This window comes from Thunnus albacares, chromosome 8, assembly GCF_914725855.1.
Source record: "Thunnus albacares chromosome 8, fThuAlb1.1, whole genome shotgun sequence".
In the NCBI taxonomy this organism is placed as follows: Eukaryota; Metazoa; Chordata; class Actinopteri; order Scombriformes; family Scombridae; genus Thunnus; species Thunnus albacares.
Genome location: NC_058113.1, coordinates 29,529,939 through 29,551,109, shown reverse-complemented (window position 1 = coordinate 29,551,109; position 21,171 = coordinate 29,529,939). Strand labels below are relative to the sequence as shown.

At 41.2% G+C, this 21,171-nt stretch overlaps 1 protein-coding gene across 9 annotated transcripts in view; it reads right to left on the bottom strand.

Annotated features, from left to right (window-relative positions):
* Positions 1–21,171, bottom strand: part of cspg5a (chondroitin sulfate proteoglycan 5a) — a 59,977-nt gene that overhangs the window by 22,072 nt on the left and 16,734 nt on the right. For all 9 annotated transcript variants that reach the window (XM_044359557.1, XM_044359559.1, XM_044359562.1 and 6 more), the window contains one exon: positions 13,973–14,957. In XM_044359557.1, the coding sequence (XP_044215492.1) occupies positions 13,973–14,957 (985 nt within the window). The remainder of the gene's footprint in view (positions 1–13,972; positions 14,958–21,171) is intronic.

Sequence of the window (21,171 nt, the reverse complement as noted above, 5' to 3'; positions counted from 1 at the left end):
CTCGCTCAGCTGTCCAGAGGGATTGTCGTGTTTTAGCAGCCAGTTCCCGTTTTCTTTTTCTCTCTTCCTCCCCCTCTCCCTCCTCCCTCCCCCTCCCTCCCTCCTCCTCCTCTCCTGCTTCTTCTCCCCCCACTGCTTGTCTTCTTGAAAATCTCCTTTCTTGTTCACTGGCTCTTTACCTCCCCATCTTCCCTCCCCGCCTCCTCCTCCCCTCTCCCTCCTCCCTCCTGCACTTTGCTTAGCGCCTCAAGCTGAATCATGTCCCTGCTTTTCAGTTCCAGTGACTGACTTTTTGGAATATATGGACATTTCAGTCACAGAGATGCTCATAACATTTGTTGCAGGAATAACATTGAAAAAATGGTAAAAAATCTTCTTAGCAACTTATAAGCTGGGGGGGACGGGGGGGACTGTCAGGCAGATGTAAAGTAACCAAAAACACGATTTATTCTGATTCCAATCAAGTTAATACAAACCAGGTGAAATCAGACATGGTGCAACACTCCTTCCCTCCTCAGCCTCATGTTGTTGGTTTTTTTCCTCCAGCTTATTGGTTGCCTACAGTTTTATGAGCACATCTGTGACTGAAACATCCAACTTCCCAGAGATAGCCGTACCGTCGGGGCTATCGAGCAGTGGATCCCGACCGTTTTCCTTAAGAAATGTTTACGTCTTCTTTAATTTTAACTACATGCTACTACATATTTTACTTTTTCACACATTCAGACATTTAGTTATATTACCTAAGCGGAGAGTGAAAGCATCATGAGGGCCTTGTGACTCTCAGTGAAGCACCAAGTGTGTATTAATCCGCAGCTGAAAATAGTCCCCGACAAATGTACCATTTACTCCTGTCTGAGAAATATTTGATAAAAAACTACAGTGTCAAGCTTTTAGGGGATTTTAGGGTATTACTCAGCCTTTTAAAAAAATGAACCCATGTTTAAAGATTTATGTCTTCTGTAGGAACTAATGGTGTTTGGGGCTGAGTGCTACTGGGAGGTTAGGGAAGTCAGACAGTGCTGAGAAACGTACTGACAAAATGTTTTCTTGGGATTTGTTGACAATGAGAAAAAAAAACAAAACTGTACACTGGCTTTATTATCTTGTAAGATTATTGGAATGTAATTTAACAACCTGACATGAGGGGAAACAGCTCTTGGCTGAATTTCAAAGACAACTTTAAGGATTGGATTTCTTTCTCCAAAAGTCTCACATCCAGAACAGCTGCAAAGAGCAGAAATCAAATTGGAAACGACTCCTCATCAGGGAGAAAAAACCCTCTAATGTCAAACCTCTTTAAACGTTAAAGATGTGCGACCGGCATCTCTTTCCTTCCCCCCTTATAAAAATCTCCCACCATGCGTCTCACAGACCTTCCCGACGTGTCCCACAGCAGAATCTTTTCCCCTCCCCGACCCGTTATTATTTCCATCAGCGTGGCTCGCCGCTGCCACGTTTAAAGCGTCTTTGCGGCCCGACAGGAATACAACAGTATTAGCATCGAGGCGGTCTGGGTAACATTACAAAGAGCAACAAATCTTCTCAATATTTACCTGATTAAGCCGGCCCACTGGGGTGAGAGAGAGGGAGAAAGAGCCTTTCATTTAACTTGCAAAGGGTGACAATGGTGCAGATGGGGCTGTGGAGCTCTAATAAGACCCCCTGCTGGTTTTGATGAGGAGTAATGGAGGATGAGAAGGAGGGGGCGAGATGTGAAGGCTAATGAGGAGAAGGGCAGGGGGGAAGAGAGGAGAGTGTTCAAGGGCAATTCATGACAGACGGGTCAGTTGGTTTGGGGCTAAAGGCTGAAACTGAAAATACTGATCAGCTCCAAACCAGGAAGTCATCATATTCCTGCTTAACATATAATTCATTTTTATTATAACTTTTATTTTCATAGTTTTGGTGATGACATTGCACGGCTAAGAGTTGGGAACACAGTGACATTGATTTTCAAAGCAGAGAAACAAAGATGAGCAGAAGGATTAGACAGATTGCTAAACATTATAAGTTTGGTTAATAATTTTACCTTCATTTTCTCTTTCAAATGAAGTTTGTTTAACACAGGAGTTTAAAACCCATCTGATCACCTGACTCCTGGTGTTTTTTTGCACCATTTGAATTCTTTTTAACATTGTGATCTCTGTAATTACTGTAGTAAAAACTATGAAAATGCAGTAAGACCCAAGTTGCAATAAGCCAAAATTATCCACGTTCAGCCTGTTTGTTAGCAGAATGAAAGATTTTAATGAAACTAGGTTTAAAGTTTAAGGATCAAGGAATAACTGATTAGGATCTGGAGTCAAGAGCGGATCCAGAAATTTAGGGATTGTTAATAATGCTTACCACTGAAGTCTCCCAAAAGTCTTACAAAAAGGTGCTATGAATCATAAACCCAAACACTGTCGATCACTCGTACTCATTTTATTTACAATGTTTCGAGTTAAAGGGAAAGTAAAGTAAGGGTAAAACGTCTGAGGACTCAAATGTCATAAATAAAATGAAAACATTACAAAGTGAGCAACAATGTTTGGGATTTTTTTCTGTATAATTTATTATAGAGAGTCATTCAGAGAACAAATACCACTGCTGTGGCTTCACAATCCTCTAAATTTGTTATTTTCATGACAGAAAATCTTACTAATCTGCATCTGGATCTGCATCAAAGCATTGGAGAGAAATTTATGGTATGCGTGTGTCACATTTGATTCACGTAAGTAAGCGCAAAAAAGCAAAAGTGTTCTCAATTGCCCTACATTGAACTGTTTATAAGAATTTAAAACCTTGATCTGCACTAAAAACGTCTTCTAATGTTCCAGCATATTTCATTCAAGTCTGCGGACGAGTTTTGGAGAAGTAATAACACATTTAAAGGATTATTTTCTAGCTTTTCTAACGGTCAGTACATGTTTCTTTGTGAAGGGAAAGATGATTTTCTTTTGCGACATGGAGCAACCAGAGAGGAGAAACTTTTTTAGGGAAGATGTTTGGAAGGTCAGAGGAAAGAACAAGCAAACAGAAGGCCGAAGCTAACGTGGAGGTAAAACACTGACTGACAGGAGAGGACACAACGGGGTGTTTGTTGAATATTTTAGCATAAATCCTATACATGCATCAAAGCAACGTTTTCCTCCTTGAAGAAATTGATGCAGTAGCTGCAGAAAGCGGGAAAGGGAGGAAAAATTGAGTCGAGTCGAAGCAGAAGAAACGACCGTTTGAGAGCAGCACCCAGAGAGAGAGAGAGAGAGAGAGAGAGAGAGAGAGGTGGATCTGATGATAAAAGGCCAGCAGAGGACGGGAGAACGTTCAGCCTGGTGCCTCAGCTCTGACTATAAAACATCAACTTTAATACTGGCTCTGAAACAAAACTTCATTTGGTTTTCTTTGTTGAATAAAAGCAAACTTTCTCATCACGCTGAGGGGCTGTGGGAGGGGAAGGACGAGCGTGGGTCAGGTTGAGAGCAAAACACTCCGACGAGAGGGTTTTTTATTTTAAAATGCTGACAGAGAAAAGACGGAGAGAGACTGTGGAGCTCAGAGTCTGATCTCATCTGATTAAATGACTTTATGGAGAAAGTTAATTAAGTGAAGACAGAGGATGAATGTGTGTATGTTTTTTTTTTGTTTTAACGAGAAAAAGATGCTGGGTAAGAAAGAGATGGAGTTCATATAAAATAGCTGTATGACATCAACAGCATCCATCTAAGAGGCATCAGTGGTGGACTGGACGCTTTTACTCTCTACATTAGTAGAAGTTATGAATAAATTAGTGTTTTGTAGTCTTATGAAATGCTCCAGTTGGGATTTGCTATGTTGTACTGAGCGCAAGTTTATTTAAAGGTAACTCTGAGGGGTTGAGAGATGATTTATAGGACAGAATAGAACAAAAAAATTCTGCTTTTATTCTCACTTATCTTTGCTTTTTCATTGTGAGATACCAGATAAGATCACTAACTGCTCACAGATCAACACTAGACATGTGCAACCTTTTAGTTACAAAGGATAGTATGTAGGTACTGCATTGCTAAAACAAATGATATAGAAGTTCTGCTTCTATGTTTGGGGATGATAAGGAGGGTTCTCCATCCTTGTAAAGATCCTCCTAAGAAAGCTCTTTATGAGACGATTTTGTGATTCATTTTTAACTGCTTATATGTGGATTTCCTACCACTGGTATATATATATATATATACTTATACTACACCAGCAAACAGTTTATGATAATTCAACTCAACTTAACCCTCCTGTTGTCCTCCTGGGTTAAAATTGACCCGAGGTGTCGTTATGTGTAAAAATTGAAAGGTTCTAAACTTTTACATATAGCAGTCTGCCATAATCCATCAACATATTTTCCTCTGATCTCAACTATAGTTAAAATAATTCATAATTTCTCAGGTCAATTTTGACCCGGGAGGACAAAATTGACAACAGGAGGGTTAATTATCTGGATAATTGAGTGTCTTTACGATATGAATGTGTGATTCAACTTGTCATCGCTTCTATAAATTGTATAAATTTCTTTTCTTGTTCACTGAGCAGAATACTGACCGCTCGCTGCCGTAAGTCACCGGCGACTGATTGAGTGCATGTGACAAACGTTCATCAGATAAGAGAGAAAAATAAAAACCCATTACGAGGACAGGAGCTCTGTGCTGCAACAGATTCCTGATGTCTGTAAGATTCAGCAGCTGCACTCAGACAAACTGAGAAAACAATAAATAAAAAGCAATAAAAACGAACAAAAAGATACTGATCATAAAATCCAGACCGCCTCACGTATTATGTTCTTTTTTAGGTCAGATGCTTTTTGTCTTTCATCAGCCATCCTCCCTAGATTTCCCTGAGGCCTCCGGTCCACTGCACCACATTGAAAACAAACCAGCTTAAATAAAATATCACTGGATCAGCTTCCATTATGCAGATGGAACCATTATAACCTTATTAGTAACCACAGTGGGGAGAAAACTGCTGCTCCATTCAATCAGTAATGATAAATCCCTCGATTTCAAATCTGAAAGGAGATCTGAAAACATGACGACATAATCAGTGTTCTCCATTTGGCATTAGAATTTAAACCATGGTAATAACATTAAGATACTTCCAGCCATTTTTTCAGGTGATGTTCTTTTTTCCTGTGTTTAGGCCAAGTAGCAAGAAGAGAAGTATTTCTGGACATGGAGAGTGGTGAAGCATGAAGATGTGTACAGTCCAATAAAAGCCAAAAAAGTATATTTACAGCACAGCTAAGCTAAGCTGGAAAAACACACTCTCGGTACATTTACTTACCTCCTGCTGCACCATCCAAAACAATTATTTTAAATCGTCGGTGAGCAAAAAATATGAATTTAGCAGATTTCTGTTTGCTTGTCGTAATCAAATGTCATCTGCTGTGGAGCTGTCTGTCTCCACTACCAACAGACTGTGTTAACCTTTGTGCTATCGTATATAAAGAGAGGCTGGTGAACACGTTAATGAGTCAGCTTCGTTATTCACTCAGCATGGATCTGTGGATACGACCGTAACCAAAACCTATTTAAATAAACCCCTGAGTCTCTGGAGAACACTCAAAACACCATAAACTCCAAACTAATTACCGGTAAACAGATGTGGCTCGTGCTCACAGTTACTTTAACCATCAGCAATCAAGGGAATGTAGTTAAAACTTCTTCAGTGTTTCCAGTTTTAGCTTTCCTAAACTGAACACGTGGATTCATCTTGATCTACTCAAATAATGGAAAACAAAGTAGACAACCAGTTTGCTTGTAGATCAGAACTGATTTCTACAAAGTTTTGTGGACAGATTGGCTTCAGATCTTGGTCCCAACATCATTTATAGCTGTCAAATTGCATCCTGTAATCAATTAATTTCAATGGAATCACCACAATCTTTGGATTTGCGTGCAGGAAAAAAAGTTAATTTGCTCAGTGCAATCAGGGAGAATTCGGCTTTGGGAAACTTTGACATGTGCACTGTTGACCAGTTGCAAACCATCTTGACAGCTACAGCATGCAGCTCCACATAAAATCACAACTTTTTGAACTTTGGAGAGAGCCAGTCTTCTTATCTCAGCAGGTCTTGTCACTGATCACTGACATAAAGTCAGAGATTGGTTCACTTGTAATGGATGTTTATTGTAATAATTAGGGCCACCCCAAATGTTGATAATCTGATCCATCAGTCGAGAAGCCCCCTGAGTTGATTCCAATCACTGACTTTTTTTTTTTTTTTACAGCTGTGTCATTGTTTAAAGAGTAACGCAGGGTGACAACATGACAAGCTGCTGCTCCATCTCTGACGCTCTCAGCTCCGGTGTTGAATGTTTAGCGAAGTCGCCTTAACAACTTTTGAAGCAGACACTTGTTCTACAGCCTCCTTCACTGTCCGTTGTGATCAACTCCTCCTCGGCTGACGGCGCTGTCAGCAGCCGGCAGGATTTTATAACTGAACTATGACCAGGACGCAAACTTTTTATTTCTCTCTGGCTGTGTACAAACACTGATGTCACATTAAAACACGAGTCTTACTGGTGAAATATGAGACTGATGTAGGTTGTTATCGGAGGTTAGCACTTGAATAATATTGAATAATATTTCTCATAATCACTGGGAGGCCGTATTGAAGAAATAAAGTTTATAGATTTATAAGTAAAGTTTGGGAACAGAGACCACGCTGAGTACACATCCCACTTCCGCACAACAAAGTATTTAGGCACACCTCATCCGTTCTTCTCCCCTCGTCTCAGTTGCACCCCTCTCTTTTCATCAACCACTCTCTCTCCTCTGTTTTAACACAGGAACAGGGGGCTCTATCCAGGCAATGGACTGGAGTCTCAACCTTCTCCCCCCCCGCCGTTCCCTCCTACCTCCCCACCGTCGGCAGTCGTCATCCAGTCGACATACCGTACATCCATCCTCAACCCTCAACCCTCCATTCTGTGTTCCTCAACTCTCACACCTCACCCCCTTTCCATCCTTCCATCCCTAATCCCTTCATCAGGTTCTCCAACCCATCCATCAACATATCAGCTCTCTTTCATTATCTCAATTAAACTATTGAAATCTAACGTTCTTGGCGTGGCCTCAGTTAGAGAGAGAAACATTAGTGATGATGTATTTCTTCAGACAAAGAGACCAAAGATCGAGACTGAGAGAGCCGATAGACTCTTCAATAGAGTCTGTTAGTCCCGCCCACATAGAGATCAATTAAAATCTTATGACTCTGTCTTTGTGTGTGTGTGTGCGTGCGTGTGCATGTGCAATGAACCTAATAGTCAAAACTTAGTTACCCTGCAGCAAAATAACCACTGCCAAAAAGAAATTTGTGTGTGTGTGTGCATGTGTGTGTGTGTGTGTGTGTGTGTGTGTGTGTGTGCAGTCAACAATTGAATACGTCAGTCCAGATTACTTTTGGCAAAAACAAACTGTGTGTGTGTGTGTGTCTGTGTGTGTGTGTGTTTGTATGTGTGTGTCTGTGTGTGTGTCTTTTGTCCCATCCTTCTCAGCTATCATAAATCTCGTGTGTGTGTTTGACCTCTAGCCTGATTCCACGACCCCACGCTCTTTGACTTGGAAGTGATCCCTAATACACACATAATCCTGTGTGTGTGTGTGTGTGTGTGTGTGTGTGTAGGTTATATATATGTGTGTATGTGAGTGTGTTTCCATGATGTGGTCATGAAATCTAAAATGGATACAAACTGCTGTTAGTGCTCAAAGCTTCCCTTAATTACATCAAGCTGCAGGACACACACACACACACACACACCAGTAAATTCGACCTGGCTCTCCTCACTCGTTTCCATACTGGCAAGCGTTACAACATTCTGACTCATTCTTGCACTTATTTTCTCCTCCATCTCATCTCTATTTCTCTGTCCACTCTTTTCTCTCTCTTTCATTTCCTGTTGATAGTTTCTTGCTCTCCCGATCACTCTTTTGGTGTCTTTCACTCCCCACTTTCTTACTTTTTAAATATCTTCCTTCACAAACACTCAGGATATATAAACGCCGCTCTCCTCCTTTTGTCCTTTTCTTTCTGTTTCTCCGACACACACACACACACACACACACACACACACCCTCGTTTTCACCCACGTTCCTTTCCTTCCCTCCCTCTGTTTTCTCATCTGTTTCTCCGAATATGGTCCTCAATCCCGCGGCTCCAGAGAAGGAAACGATTTACGACCTTAACGCTGTCAGATCCCATCAGTCGGAGGGACAGGAGAGCCAGTGCCGGAGATGCCACAGATAGCTTCAGAAAAAAAAAAAAAAAGATAGCAGTCTGTGTTTACACAGACTGGCTGAGGTTTAGAGTTAAAATCTCACAAAATGAACGCAGTCATAAACGTGTGTTTTGGCCTCGCTTTATTCAAGCGTATTCGACCACTGGAGTGTGCCTGCAGTCTGTGTTTTTAAGCCACAGTGAAAGTGACAGTGCAGGCATGTGCTGCAGCTAAACTAGAAACACACACAGACTCAGTGAGTGTGTGTGACAGCTTAGACTCAGACTGAGCCAGGAACTCCAGTATTTTCTTTTACTTTCTTTCAGATCCTTTTTTGCTCTCGCCGTCTCTATATAGTCACGGAATCCTCAAACTTCAGGATAAGCGCGAATATTTTGCCCATATTAAAATTTTTTTTTTGTGTTTTCACCTCAGTTTGTACTCATTAAATCTCATCCTGAGGCTTAAGAAGTCCACTCCCAGTGATTTAGCTCTTGTATTCCCATAAAGTTGCTGGACTCACAAGAGACAATTTTCATAAAGAAAGCTGAAAGCAACAGAAAACATCCTGACTTTTACTCCCTCGTATGGGTCAAGCTCCAAAAACAATGGATCCTACAATTCCCATAATGCAATTCAGTAGAATCTTTTCATTAGACCCTCCCTGCCTGGTAGATATCTTTCAAATTGCAGGCAAACAGTTTGTCTCAAAGCCCAATTAAGTGTAAAATCAATGAGTGCCTCTTTAAACACACTCTGCTAACAGTGTACATGACCTGCAGAGTGTTGTTAATCTATAACTGTTAAGTATGTGCGTTTATAAAGCAAGGTTTTCTTCCTTTAAGTAATGACATTGTTTTAATTATGATGTAAATTTGCCATGTACATATATTAATAATAATTTATCTAATTAAAGTTAAAATATTGTTCCTCTTAATGCCATTGTCTGCTATTTATGTAAAAATAATTAATGCAAAACCTTGTTTGAGTGCAATATGGGAATGAAAATGAAATGATACCTACATATCTATAATCACTACATTTCTAAATTCATAACTTTAGCAGCTTATCAGTAACAGTTATTGAGCATATAGGAAGGTATGCGTCCCAGTGCTTCAGGTCCGTATTTCTTTCTGAAGGAAAGAGATATGACAGGCTGGTCTGAGGTCAGTAAACACTACTTCAAAGGGTCGTATGTTTTACTGCAGACGGCTAAAGGTCCAAACATTCATCCTGCTGTAATTGAATTGGCCTGATGTATGAAGCAGCTGCAGTTCAGCTGCACGCACCATCACACACACACACACACATGAACTCACAGTTTCACATGTACACACAAACTCAGTCACATGTGTGTAATCTGACACACAGTCATGCCTAAAACACACACGCACACACACATAGAGGAACATATTGGTCCTCATCTGTGCCAGCGCTCCATTGACCCATATTGCGCTTTTGCCCAGCAGTAAAACGCCTCTCTAGCCGTCAACTGACTCACTCTCAGGAGGTTCATCACTGCTACTATCTGCTGACTGAGGTCCCAAATCTGCTCTAAATATCTGGATCATGTTGGGAGTTTTTTTTTTTCAACAGAGCTGTGCAAGCTTTGCTCCGTTTCCCTCTCAGTCAGTACGAGTTGTCACTTGGTGCTTTTTTGGAGAGAAGTCCAGTCTTAAAAGTTGCCAAATCTTAGCGAGAAGGTCGCTAATTAAAGGAAACAGATACAACAAACAGATATCTTTACCAAATCTGACATTCAAGTTGAACTCATCATTCATGTCACCTGTTTGGTTGATGCTGATTAATGTCTCAAACTTCAAGGGTCACAAATGATCTGTTGATATTAAACCATCACATGCAACACCTTCTTTCCTTCCTGAAATTTTTCAATGCCGCAGTAGATCATTTGTTATTTCAAATGGTTCATATCAAATGGCAATCCTCATATGTCAAGGTGTCAAAGGTCAGGAAGGATCAGGGTCATTATCACAGTGTGTGGTGAGTGTAATCGGAGTGTGGAGGTTAGAGCGAGCAGGGGGTGGAGACATGCTGTGACCTGCTGAATATAACCTTGAGCTGAAGTCACAGGGGTCATGGGTGGTGAACTGGGATGGGGGCTGACTAGAGACATAAATCTCTGTCCTAGTTATTTCAAAGCAGGTAAATCTTGGCTTCTCTAACCGTCTCCTGAGTCATTCAGTGTCTCATATTTTGTTGTGGTTTAGACTGAGATGTGTCTGGTATTTTTGTGTGTGTGCATGAGTGTGTTTGTGTGTGTGTGTGTTGATGAGAGTGTTGGCAGACTCAGCCAGTCTAATATTTTCCACATCAGCTCCAGTCAGGAGGCCGGTGTGCATAAATTTGCATGTTAACCGGTGCAGCTGTTCACTAATTGGAACTCTCTTCTCACTGATTGGTTGATTCATTCATTTCATAATTATGGGGAAATGTGTGCAAAAATCTTTACCATTTGGAACTGTGAAGCCTATGTTTATGTGATTGATAGCACAAACACACACACTAACAAAAAAAAATATCACCCTCACCTCTGACTCTGTTACATCTAATCATTTTTTTCACATATTAATCACATATTTCTTTGTGATTAAATAGCTATTTCCATGTTTTTGGTGCAGCCATTTACCCTAAACTACTACTAAAAACTACATCTCCCAGAATACCATTTAAGAATTCCTTGAGCTTAAGTTTTGTCGCATAGGACTGAAAAGAAAACATGTTAAAACAGCAGTGTGAGGCTACAGTGGGTGTATACTGTAAATCAATCTTTAGGCCTCGTGTATGATGCATTTCTTCCTGTATGGATGTTGAACGTCAGCACAAAATTGGTGGCTGTAGAAAGAAGCCTTTTTTTATTCTCAGGGACTGTCACCAAAAACCTGGGGCCTCATTTATCAAATCATGCATAGAACAATTTCTACATGGGTTTAAGAACACTCTGTACAAACAAGAAAATACGTATTAATTGAACATGTACACATACAGAGCATCCTGGTAGCTGAATGGTTACTGTGTATGCCACATAACCACAACATCCCTGGTTCAATTCCAGCCAGGGACTGTTGTTGCACGTCATGCCCTCCCTTTCTCCTTATTTTGTCTGCCTCCTCCCTATCCCCTGTCCAATAAAGGTAAAATATGCAAAAAAAAACAAACTTCAAGCAACAGACAATGATGAATCTCATCTCTGCTACATACTTCTGCTTGTGCATGTACAGGCTTATTTACATAGAGTAATGTCCCCAGAGTGTTTTAAAGACATGTCAGTGAGCCACACTGTTGCACTGGGTGGCATGTTCCTTCACCATGAAGAGCTTTGGGCACAGTAGTTTGTTTAGAAACAGCTCCAAATACTTATAACAGTGATCATGTTTTCAGTCTCTGGAGAGTAAGCACAAGTTTGCATTGATTCCTTCCTTGGTTCCATTAAAGGGGACCTAATATGCTCATTTACAGTTCTATATTTTTATTTTTCGACTCCACTAGAGTAGCTTTGCATGATTCACAGTTCAAAAAACTCCTTATTTATCTTCTACTGGCTCTTTATGCAGCCCCTCAGTTCAGCCTCTGTCTCTAACAAGTGGTCTTAGCTTCTGTCTCTTTAAGGCCCCCTCCCAATGAGCCCAATCTGTCGGCCAGCTTTCTGGAAGCCTGCCAAAGGGCAGCCGTATCAGAGTTGTGTAAAGTTACCGTTGATGCAAACCCAACATTTCCTGCTTTATTGCTTCAAATCAAAAGCTCCTAAATGACTAAATAATGGGATACTTTCATTAAGAAGACTTTACAAGAAATTAAATGCGTTCCTCACTGCAGAGCTTTGTTAGCAGCGCTAAAAAACAGTCGATACAACATATTTGAAGATATTTGAAGCTATTTGTTCAGCGGATCAGTTAGAAATAATGCAGGGAGGAGGAGTACAAGCAGAAACAGCCACAGTGATGATGATGTTTGATGAAGAGCTGCAGACAACCAGCGCACCTCCAACAGGTAAACTACTTATTTTACTTTGCTGTGCTGTGAAATGGAAAAACACTCACAGCGTGCCAGCTCGATGCGAGTCACAGCTCAGCGTGACTGCCCCCAAAACAATGGAAAAATGCCAAAAACAAGAGTTTTTGCTCACAATGATTACTTCTACATACATTTACATCATTATTTGACACGTTGGCCACGTTTAATATGAACATCCAACAATATAACATTATATATATGACTGAAAATAAAGAAAAGCATAATAGGTCCCCTTTAAATATACAGTGTGAACGACAGCACTCAGTATTAGAAATCAGGAAAGCTATCGCTCAAAACACACCATGAAAGATCCTCCCCCTCCCCCCATCCGCAGCAGCTCTAATCCTGAACCCAGCATGTTGTGTAGCTGTTCTCATCACAGATCGGGACATTTTGATCCACAGACGCACTGTGATTGTTGACTTTCAGATGCATTGGCAGAGGACTCGTATTGAGCTGAAACCATCCTGTGGCTTACACCATATTTTCATAAATGATTCTCTAATCCATTTGACTTTAGACCTCCACCTAGATTCATCACTACACCAACTCTATTGGGTTTCGTATTGAGGAAAGTCATTACTGTAGTTTGTGGCAGATGCCCAGAAGGCAGGTCATATAGTAATGGGACAGGGTAGCAAGCAAAAGATGAAAATAATATCAATATACAGTCCAGTGTGTGTGTATGAGTGAGTGTTTGAGTTGCTTGTATTGCAGTTTCAGTGCACGTGTGTGTCTGTATACAGTTTTCATGTCTCCAGCTCTTGCAGAGGAAAACCAAATCTCAGAATGCAGCCTGGCAGACGAGGGGACATTTGCTCATAAAAGTCTCTTGTTAAAAAACACAATAATGTGCTGGTTTCTATTCTGCACTGAGCTTTTCCACATGTTGCTGACCAGACAGTTTCACGGAGCCTAACACATCATGTGACACAACTTTTTTTAACATGCTGGTGTCTGATTGCTCTGTAGAACTTTGTGGGTGCTGCAGAATGTATTTGTTGGTGATTAAACATGCAAATGAGAGACCCTGATGAAGCCTGCCACAGCTGCAAGGCTCTGGTTTTTAAATGTTTTTAAATGGTTTCAGCACAGTTAGCTGCACCACAGACTGAAATATCTCCATCACCTTTGCATCATGGGTGATGCAACAGGATGTGCAATGTTGCCATGGAGTTAGTATGGAGGTAGGCGTGAGTTTTTTTTTAGCCTATATTTATTTACTTATTTTTACATTGTGGAGAATCTGCACCACAACAGAGAGCTGAAGTGAGAGCTAAACTTTCAGGTTTTGTTCCAAAAGTAAGAAAACCTACTTCAAAATCTGTTCAAATCCTTTGAACAGAACTTTTCTCAATAGGATGTTGTATGGCTTGCTTCATATGTTTAGACAAAGACAGGAGTTTAAGAGTTTTAGGAGTTTTGTTTATTCAATATTCATGTTTTTTAGTGGCCTTTAACAAACACCTTTTCCTACATGCCCTAGACATTTGCGGGCTAAGTGTCACGGCTCATGGAAGTCCTTATATCTGTATCTGTCATGCATTATTATTACAGTTATTATGAGAAGAATGAGTACGGTCTTTATGCAAAATGTCTGAAGATTGATGCAAAGTTACAGCCTGTATACTGCTGCACGGACGTGGTTTGTTTTGTGAATGCATTGTGCAGTAAATACTTGTGTCACATATTGAATGTTTGTGTCTATGTCATACCTGCAGAAGACTCCCATGCCCTCCAGCAGGTAACACTGTCCGCTGTTGAAGCAGTAGTTGGGCAGCATGTCGCAGGGTGAGCGGCAACTTCCGTTCACCAACTGGTAACCCACGCGGCATCCGCCCATCCCGTCTGACCCATCCACAGGTGAGGCCGCTGGAGGAACCGCCGCAGGGACGTTTGGTACCGGAGCTCCCGCGCCAGGAAAGGAGCCTGATCCTGGGACTCGGGGCCTGGAGCGAGCTGGAGACCCAGCGGACATCCTGAGGTCTTCGTCGCTCTCGTAGGCGTCGGTTGTGGTGCTGTAGGTGTACTCATCAGCAGTGGGGGACACGCCGTCCTCGTAGGGCGTGAGGTAGTCGTAGTTGTCTGGCATCGCCCAGGAGGTCGGGTCGCCACCCTGAAGCTCGTGGGCCAGTGATGAAGTGGAGGGCGTGGCCAGGTCAAGGCTGCGTCCACGAGAGGAGGGGTCAAAGAAGTCCACATGAAGGACATCGGGGTTAGAGGGGTTGGTGGCGGGCGAGGGTGGGGCGGTGGTGGTGGTGAAAAGGTGGTCCAGGTCAAACATGGCTGTGTCCTTGCCGTGGATCCAAGGCGGCTCGGTGCGTGGCAGACGCACCTCCTCTTCCTCGTCCTCCTCCTCGCCCTCCATGACTTCCTGTTTGGGCGGAGTGCCAGGCAGCAGGTGCTCCGTCTCAGCCGAATCAGGGATGAGCTGAGGCGGGGCTGCCACGCCCACTTCCTCCACCACAGGAACCATTGTTTCACCAAACATGCCGCTGCTCTGGTCCTCCTCCTCGCCAGCGCGGGGGATCCGGCCCGCCCTCTGGGTCACAGGATTGACAGTGTCGGGACTGGCTGAGCTGCTCATCCTGGTCACGGCGATGACCTTGTTGACCTTGACAGGCCCCTCCTCCTCGTTAAGCAGGGAGGTAACATTGGCCGCGCTGTCCGGCTCAGTGGCATTGATCCCCACAACGTTCCCTGCAAACACACACAGAAAAGGTTTCTTAGTACAAACATAAACTCAGAAAAAGTTTATTTTAAAGGTTCTAAAGGCAAACAATGATTTTATAATCCACTTCATACCTATGGGACAGAAATAAGGTCAGTTATTAATGTGGATTATGAATTTTTAAATCATGAAGGTGTTATCAGTTTAAAGCTCACGGATCAATCGTGAGACCCTGAGCACAGACGTATGTCTGCAAGTCCCCACAGAAAGAGGCAGAGAAACAAAGTGCTGCAAATTTAATGAAGTGAAAATGGTTTCACTCTAAAAACAAACCACAGTTTGTATCGATCAGTTCAGGAAAAACTTCAAGACGTCAAATGAGCCTGTTACTGAAGTGCAGCAGAGCTCGTTAGGGAGACGCCCTCTCATGGTCCTGAAACCCCAAAACGCTGCCTATTTTCCATCTTTCCCTGCTCTGCCCACACCTGATTAATCAGAGCCAATCAGGTGTGGGCAAAGCAGGGAGAGTATATATATATAGTACGTTGCAAACCAGAGAGAATTTTGTGGATGCTTGTGCATTTTACTCAGTCCAATCTGTGAATGCATCTATATCCTTAATGGACTATTTCAGGTGATTTGTGGAGGTTTATGATTCGACTAATAAAACTGAAAAACATGCACATGTAGAAAATAAAACCGTGGCAGCTAGAAGTGGAAGAAAACGCTGACCCCGCATAAACCACTATGACATCAGGAAAGGCAGAACCCATTACTATGAAAAATTCAACAATCAAGGGGTTGAAAATAAACCAGTTGGGTACAGAAGTGAAAACAGTATCATCTTTTTTCTGTAAAGTCTGCTGGCAGAAGTAAAGACATTTAAAGAAATCACACAGGGGCAAAAAAAAAAGTGTAATTTCTTACCCAAATGGAAACAAGTAAATATTAGAATAACTGCAGAAAGTGCACTGAGCTGTGTGATGTAACATCTGCTGTTGTTTGTATTTTACACAACAAATACAAACTGGTTCAGTTCACTCTTTCCTAAGAAATTTTCCAGCAACACACTGACATCACAAGCTAAAGTCTTTTTGGCTTTATGAGATGGACGAAGCGTGCTCAAGAAGTCTGGCAATGAACCGGACGGGTTGAAACAAATTAAAACGAGATGTGATTGGCTGGATACTTATCCTCTGGTCGATTACTTCATCCTAGGGCGGCTCGTTGAGTCATGCAGAAAGCTGCTTTACGGCCGCTCCCCTTTGGATTAAAGGAATAATTCACTAATGTACTTGAATGGTAAAGAACTGGGATTAAGGATTACGGGGTTGGAGAGGGAGGGATTTGGGAGACTTTGGGGGTACCCTGCAGGGGGGGGGGTTGATGATATTGAGGAGACACAGACAAGACAGCATCTCGACGGTTGTAAGAATGCTGTAAATACGTGAAGATGACACAATAAAGGCTTTTCATCGTGAGTGACAGCTAAAAACAATAACCATCTTTCTGAGGGAGCTATGAAACTGAGCTGAAGTTAACTCTGTGATAACACTAGTGTTTTTATCTCCTGTAAACAAATTAAACTGACATGTTCTTCACAGTCTTTTCATTATCTTTAATTTAAGAGTCCAACAATGTATCTATCCTTCAAGTTTCATCATGTTTTGTCAGCAGCCTGCATGCCACAAAAATCCAATCTGGTTCAAGACCTCTGATTCCTTTATATTAGCGATTTAAATAGGTCTGGTTTCGTGTTCACTGACAGATGTTTCCCCTGGATGGAAAACAATTAGAGCTTTGTGGGTGTGACTTACTCCTGTGACAGAGCCACACAAATAGCATTGCCACAAAATCGCAACAAACATGACGACAAGAGCGGATGAAATCGACACACCTAAAGAGCTCGATGTTCACGCCAACTTCTGAATTGTAATTACGATGAGCAAACTCTGAGTGCCGACGTATCCGACTCGGCACTTCATAATACAGAAGTACTTGAAAATGTAGCAAATAGGGAAGCCTCACATCAACGGGGGTTAAATCCCATCAATATCATTGTCATCATCCTATTAATATGTGTAATAGTAATAATCATCTGTATGAAAATCAACATCATCGTACTGTTAGAGATAATCTGTGTAATAACTTTTAAACATAATAGTAATCATCATATCATTATCACCACCAATCTCATCCTACCAATAATATAGTGCAATATTAATATAGTATTGTTTAATAATAATAATCCCATCATCATCTTCATCCCACCATTATTAGTATCCATAATGGCCAATAATAGCATTTGTGACAATGAAAACCAACCACTTCAGTCTGATTACCGAACTAACAGTCGGTCGACTTGTTTCCTGCATTGTGATCAACACAGCAAGTGTGTTTTTCTCTATAAAACTCCATGACTGCATCGTCGATTGCTTCCTGTCAGGCAGACAACACTGTCAGACAGACGCTACTGTTTAAACTGCTTCGTTAGTCTGAATGGTTGACAGGAAATAAACTACACAATCCATCTTGATTACAGTGAAGGAATAACAACACTGATGCAACAGTTTGGCTCTTTCATGTGTTTTTCGGTGGAGTTTTTACAGCACAGAGTGATAAGTATACAGCATATCAGGCTGTGGCTACAGATCAAATCAGCTGGTGTTTGACGTACAGTTTCGAGGTGGATTTCTGGCAGGTTGGGAAATTTTTGGGCCACTGTCTGCAGTTTGAGCAGCTCCACAATCCAATTTCCCAACGTGGCTGCTGTCAAAAGATGTGTTTCAAACTGTAGTGAGCTTGTTTTTACATTATTGGAGTAATGGCCAGTACATGTTGTGGCTGCAACCGTAGCCTTGACTGAGACTGCTGTGATATAAAACTGAACCTCGCTGCAGAACAGACGGATCATTTTGTCTTCCAGCCATCTGCGGCTCCACGTTTTACTTTATTTCTTCCTACTCTCCACCTTTCTAGTACAAGTGCAAAAAGCGACGCTGCCCTTGTGTCTTTTTAACAGCATTTTCGAGGATGCAGTCATCTTGTTTGAATAAACTTTACGGGGGATTGTCACTCAATAAAACCTGCAGGATGTGAACATAAAAGTCACAGGTTCTGGCCACACAGAAAGGCTGATTAAAACGTGCAGTGTGAGTTAACACAATGCGCAGAACAATAAAAACACACAGAGTCTGCACAGCTTAATATAGAAAATCTAGCTCTAGTCCAGTTGCTGATTTCCTACAATTCCCAGGATGCATTAGACACCCCACACAGTGAACACCTGAACTTCACTCACCAACAAATCTTGTTTTTTTATGATCTTTCTAGTCTAAGACATTTTATATCTTAGATAATATTATTCAGGGACTGTTTTTAATAAGCACTAGAAGGAGAAGGTTAAAAGGTTCTTCTTCATGACACAATTATCTGCAGAAAAAAGTTATCTACTGATCTTTAATAATGAAAAAAGATAAATATAGCACCAGCCAGTGCCTTAATCATCATCATCACCATCATTTGCACTCTTGAAAAGAGTCTCAGACCATATACATCAATGTCACAGAGGTTATGGTTTCTGTTCCCACCAAGAGTGCACACTCACAGTGAATAAATGCGTGCACTCTTGGTCTGGTAAGGAGCTTTGGTTAACAGCCTCTACCAAATGGCATATGCGAGGATATCTGCGAGGATCTTTTCTAACAGAAGTTAAGCTCAGATCGAGATCCTCTCCGTTTTTAATCTGCTCATCTCTAAATATCTCCTCGACGCTCAGCGAGGCTCCATTTACATGGAAAATAGTTTACTTATTATGATCTCCACCCAAGTCAGATGATGTAATGCCGTGTTGGGACAAACACCCAAAAAACGCTCACACCCACAGATACACAATCTAATAACTTCAACACTTGAAAACTGCAGAAAAACAAGGAGGAAACTAATACAGCACAGTATACTGTCCACAATCTGATTCATCTACTTGATCTCCTATATTTCACAAAATGTCTTTATACAGTCCACAGATCACATGCCTGACCTTTAATCATTTAAGTCACATCAAGTCAGCTTTATAGTAAACTAAACATGACAGCAGCAGTTCAAAACAGCCAGTTCTTTAAAAAAAGACATGAAAAAAATCTACAAAACCTTTGAACAAAAGGGGAAAAATCTAATTTAATTGTGTCTTATACTCTGATACTGTTGTAATCTTGATCGACAAAGATTTCTTTTTCCAACTAGTCCTTTATATAGAAACTGAGCTGTGAGACATTAGTTCTTACTGGAAAACAGTCAGATCTCATGGCATCTCAATGCTGGTGGGAATTAATCAGCGTCACTGCAATCATCTAAAGACAAACAAACAAACTGGGGAAAGAATTTCAGTCCTTTTCACAGATTTTTCTGTGAGTCAAGCAGTTCGCTAGAATTTCTTTGGTTAAGTGTCAGAGGGAGAGCTGGAAGTTATGTTGATATCTTACTTGGTGTCGGGGGCGTAAAAGGCAGGACGTTGACATCAGAGACCGAAGTTTACACCCTGAGTCCCATGTGGGTTTATGTTTAGGCAATAAAGGCACTTTGGTTAAGGTTAGTGAAAGACTACGGTCTCTGTTAAATGTTAATAATCAAGTTGTGTCTTCTGCTTCAAGTCACTGTTGACCTTCTTTGTATAAAACTAAGACTACAACCTTTCCCAAACCTCAGCCAAGAACTGTGAGAGCCTAAACACAACCATAAAAAGTTGAATAATGCTGCAGGCTTGTTGGCACAAGCCGATGCTGTACTGCAAGATTGGATATTTTGGCAGAAAAAATGAAATATGGGTGCAGTATTAATATTTTTGAGACTTGCCAAATATTTTAACTAATATGCTAACAACATTTTCTAATCATATTGATAAAAAAACGGAATTTGGGCACCATTACATTACCTTCAAAACTTATTTGCTGTTACAGTTAAGTAATACTGTATATATGAACGTGATTTCTAGGAGAGCAGGTTGTTCATGCAGGTCGTAGGGAGGAGGCTGAGGTGGGTAGTGGACGTACTGGACAAAACAAAGGAGTTTGACCCCTGAGATCGTAGTTTGCATCCTGATTCCTGCGTGTGTTTAGGTACAGGCGACAAAAGGACTTTGGTGAAAAGTCAAGGAAAAACTGTTTCAATGTTAATAACCTCGTCCTTCAAGTCACTTTTGACTTTATCAGTATTAAACCACGATCTTTCCATAACCTGAACCGAGTGTTGTGAGCGCTTAAACATTACAATAAAAAAGATTAGTCATGCTTTAGGAGCCATATGAACATTTTGTGACTTGGTAAACATGTTCATAAACAACATTCCCTAATTTAGGTGGAGTTACGTTTGTTTCACAATGTATTTATGCATAATTTCTAGGAGACAGGCTTGAACTGGGAGTGATGATAACAATAGTTTGAGGAGCAACAGACTGAGATTTTTTCCAGTTGAGTAAGTCAAAACACAAACTGGGTTTCTCTACTTGTTATTTGATGGATTATTCCCAGTACGATTATTCAAAAGACATAAGGCATCTAAAATGACATCAAAACCTGATGTTTGCCAATAAAATATGAGCCAAGAAACTCAAGTTCCAGCAAGAAGCGCTGTGCAAAACTCAAATTTCCGAATCAAATATTGTAATAAACTGACACAGAGAGACCACATCGACACAGATATTTCATCAGCTTTTAACAAAATGAGTTCTGGTTTTAAATGTGATGACAATTTATATAATGATACATTTCTGCTTCTGTATCTCACTACCAGCTGCTGTTGAATTGTGTAAATGTGTGTGATTACATGACCTTTCCTGACTAAAACCAATCATTAGATATACTTTAACAGAATAAACGAGTACACGTGTGCGTGTGCAATGCTTGTTGTGATCTCATCTAAACCCTCCTGTCATCATTAAGCATGAAGCTTTTTACTTCAGCCACGAGGCATCTGACAGGTGGAGGGCTCCAGTTTGTTGAAAGTTTTGTTTTCTGGCGCAGCAGCAGCGAGCTGCTTCTTTCAAGTCGGGGTCGTTCTGGGGCTAATCCCTCCAGCAGTCCCACAATCCACTGCTGTTTAACACATCAACTGAAGAGACTGGGATAATATGCCAAAACCACACTGACACACACACACACACACACACACATAAAGGAATAGGCTTTACTATAACTGCATAAAAGCATTTTACACACTAAACGCTTGATGCTCACCAGGAATAAAAAA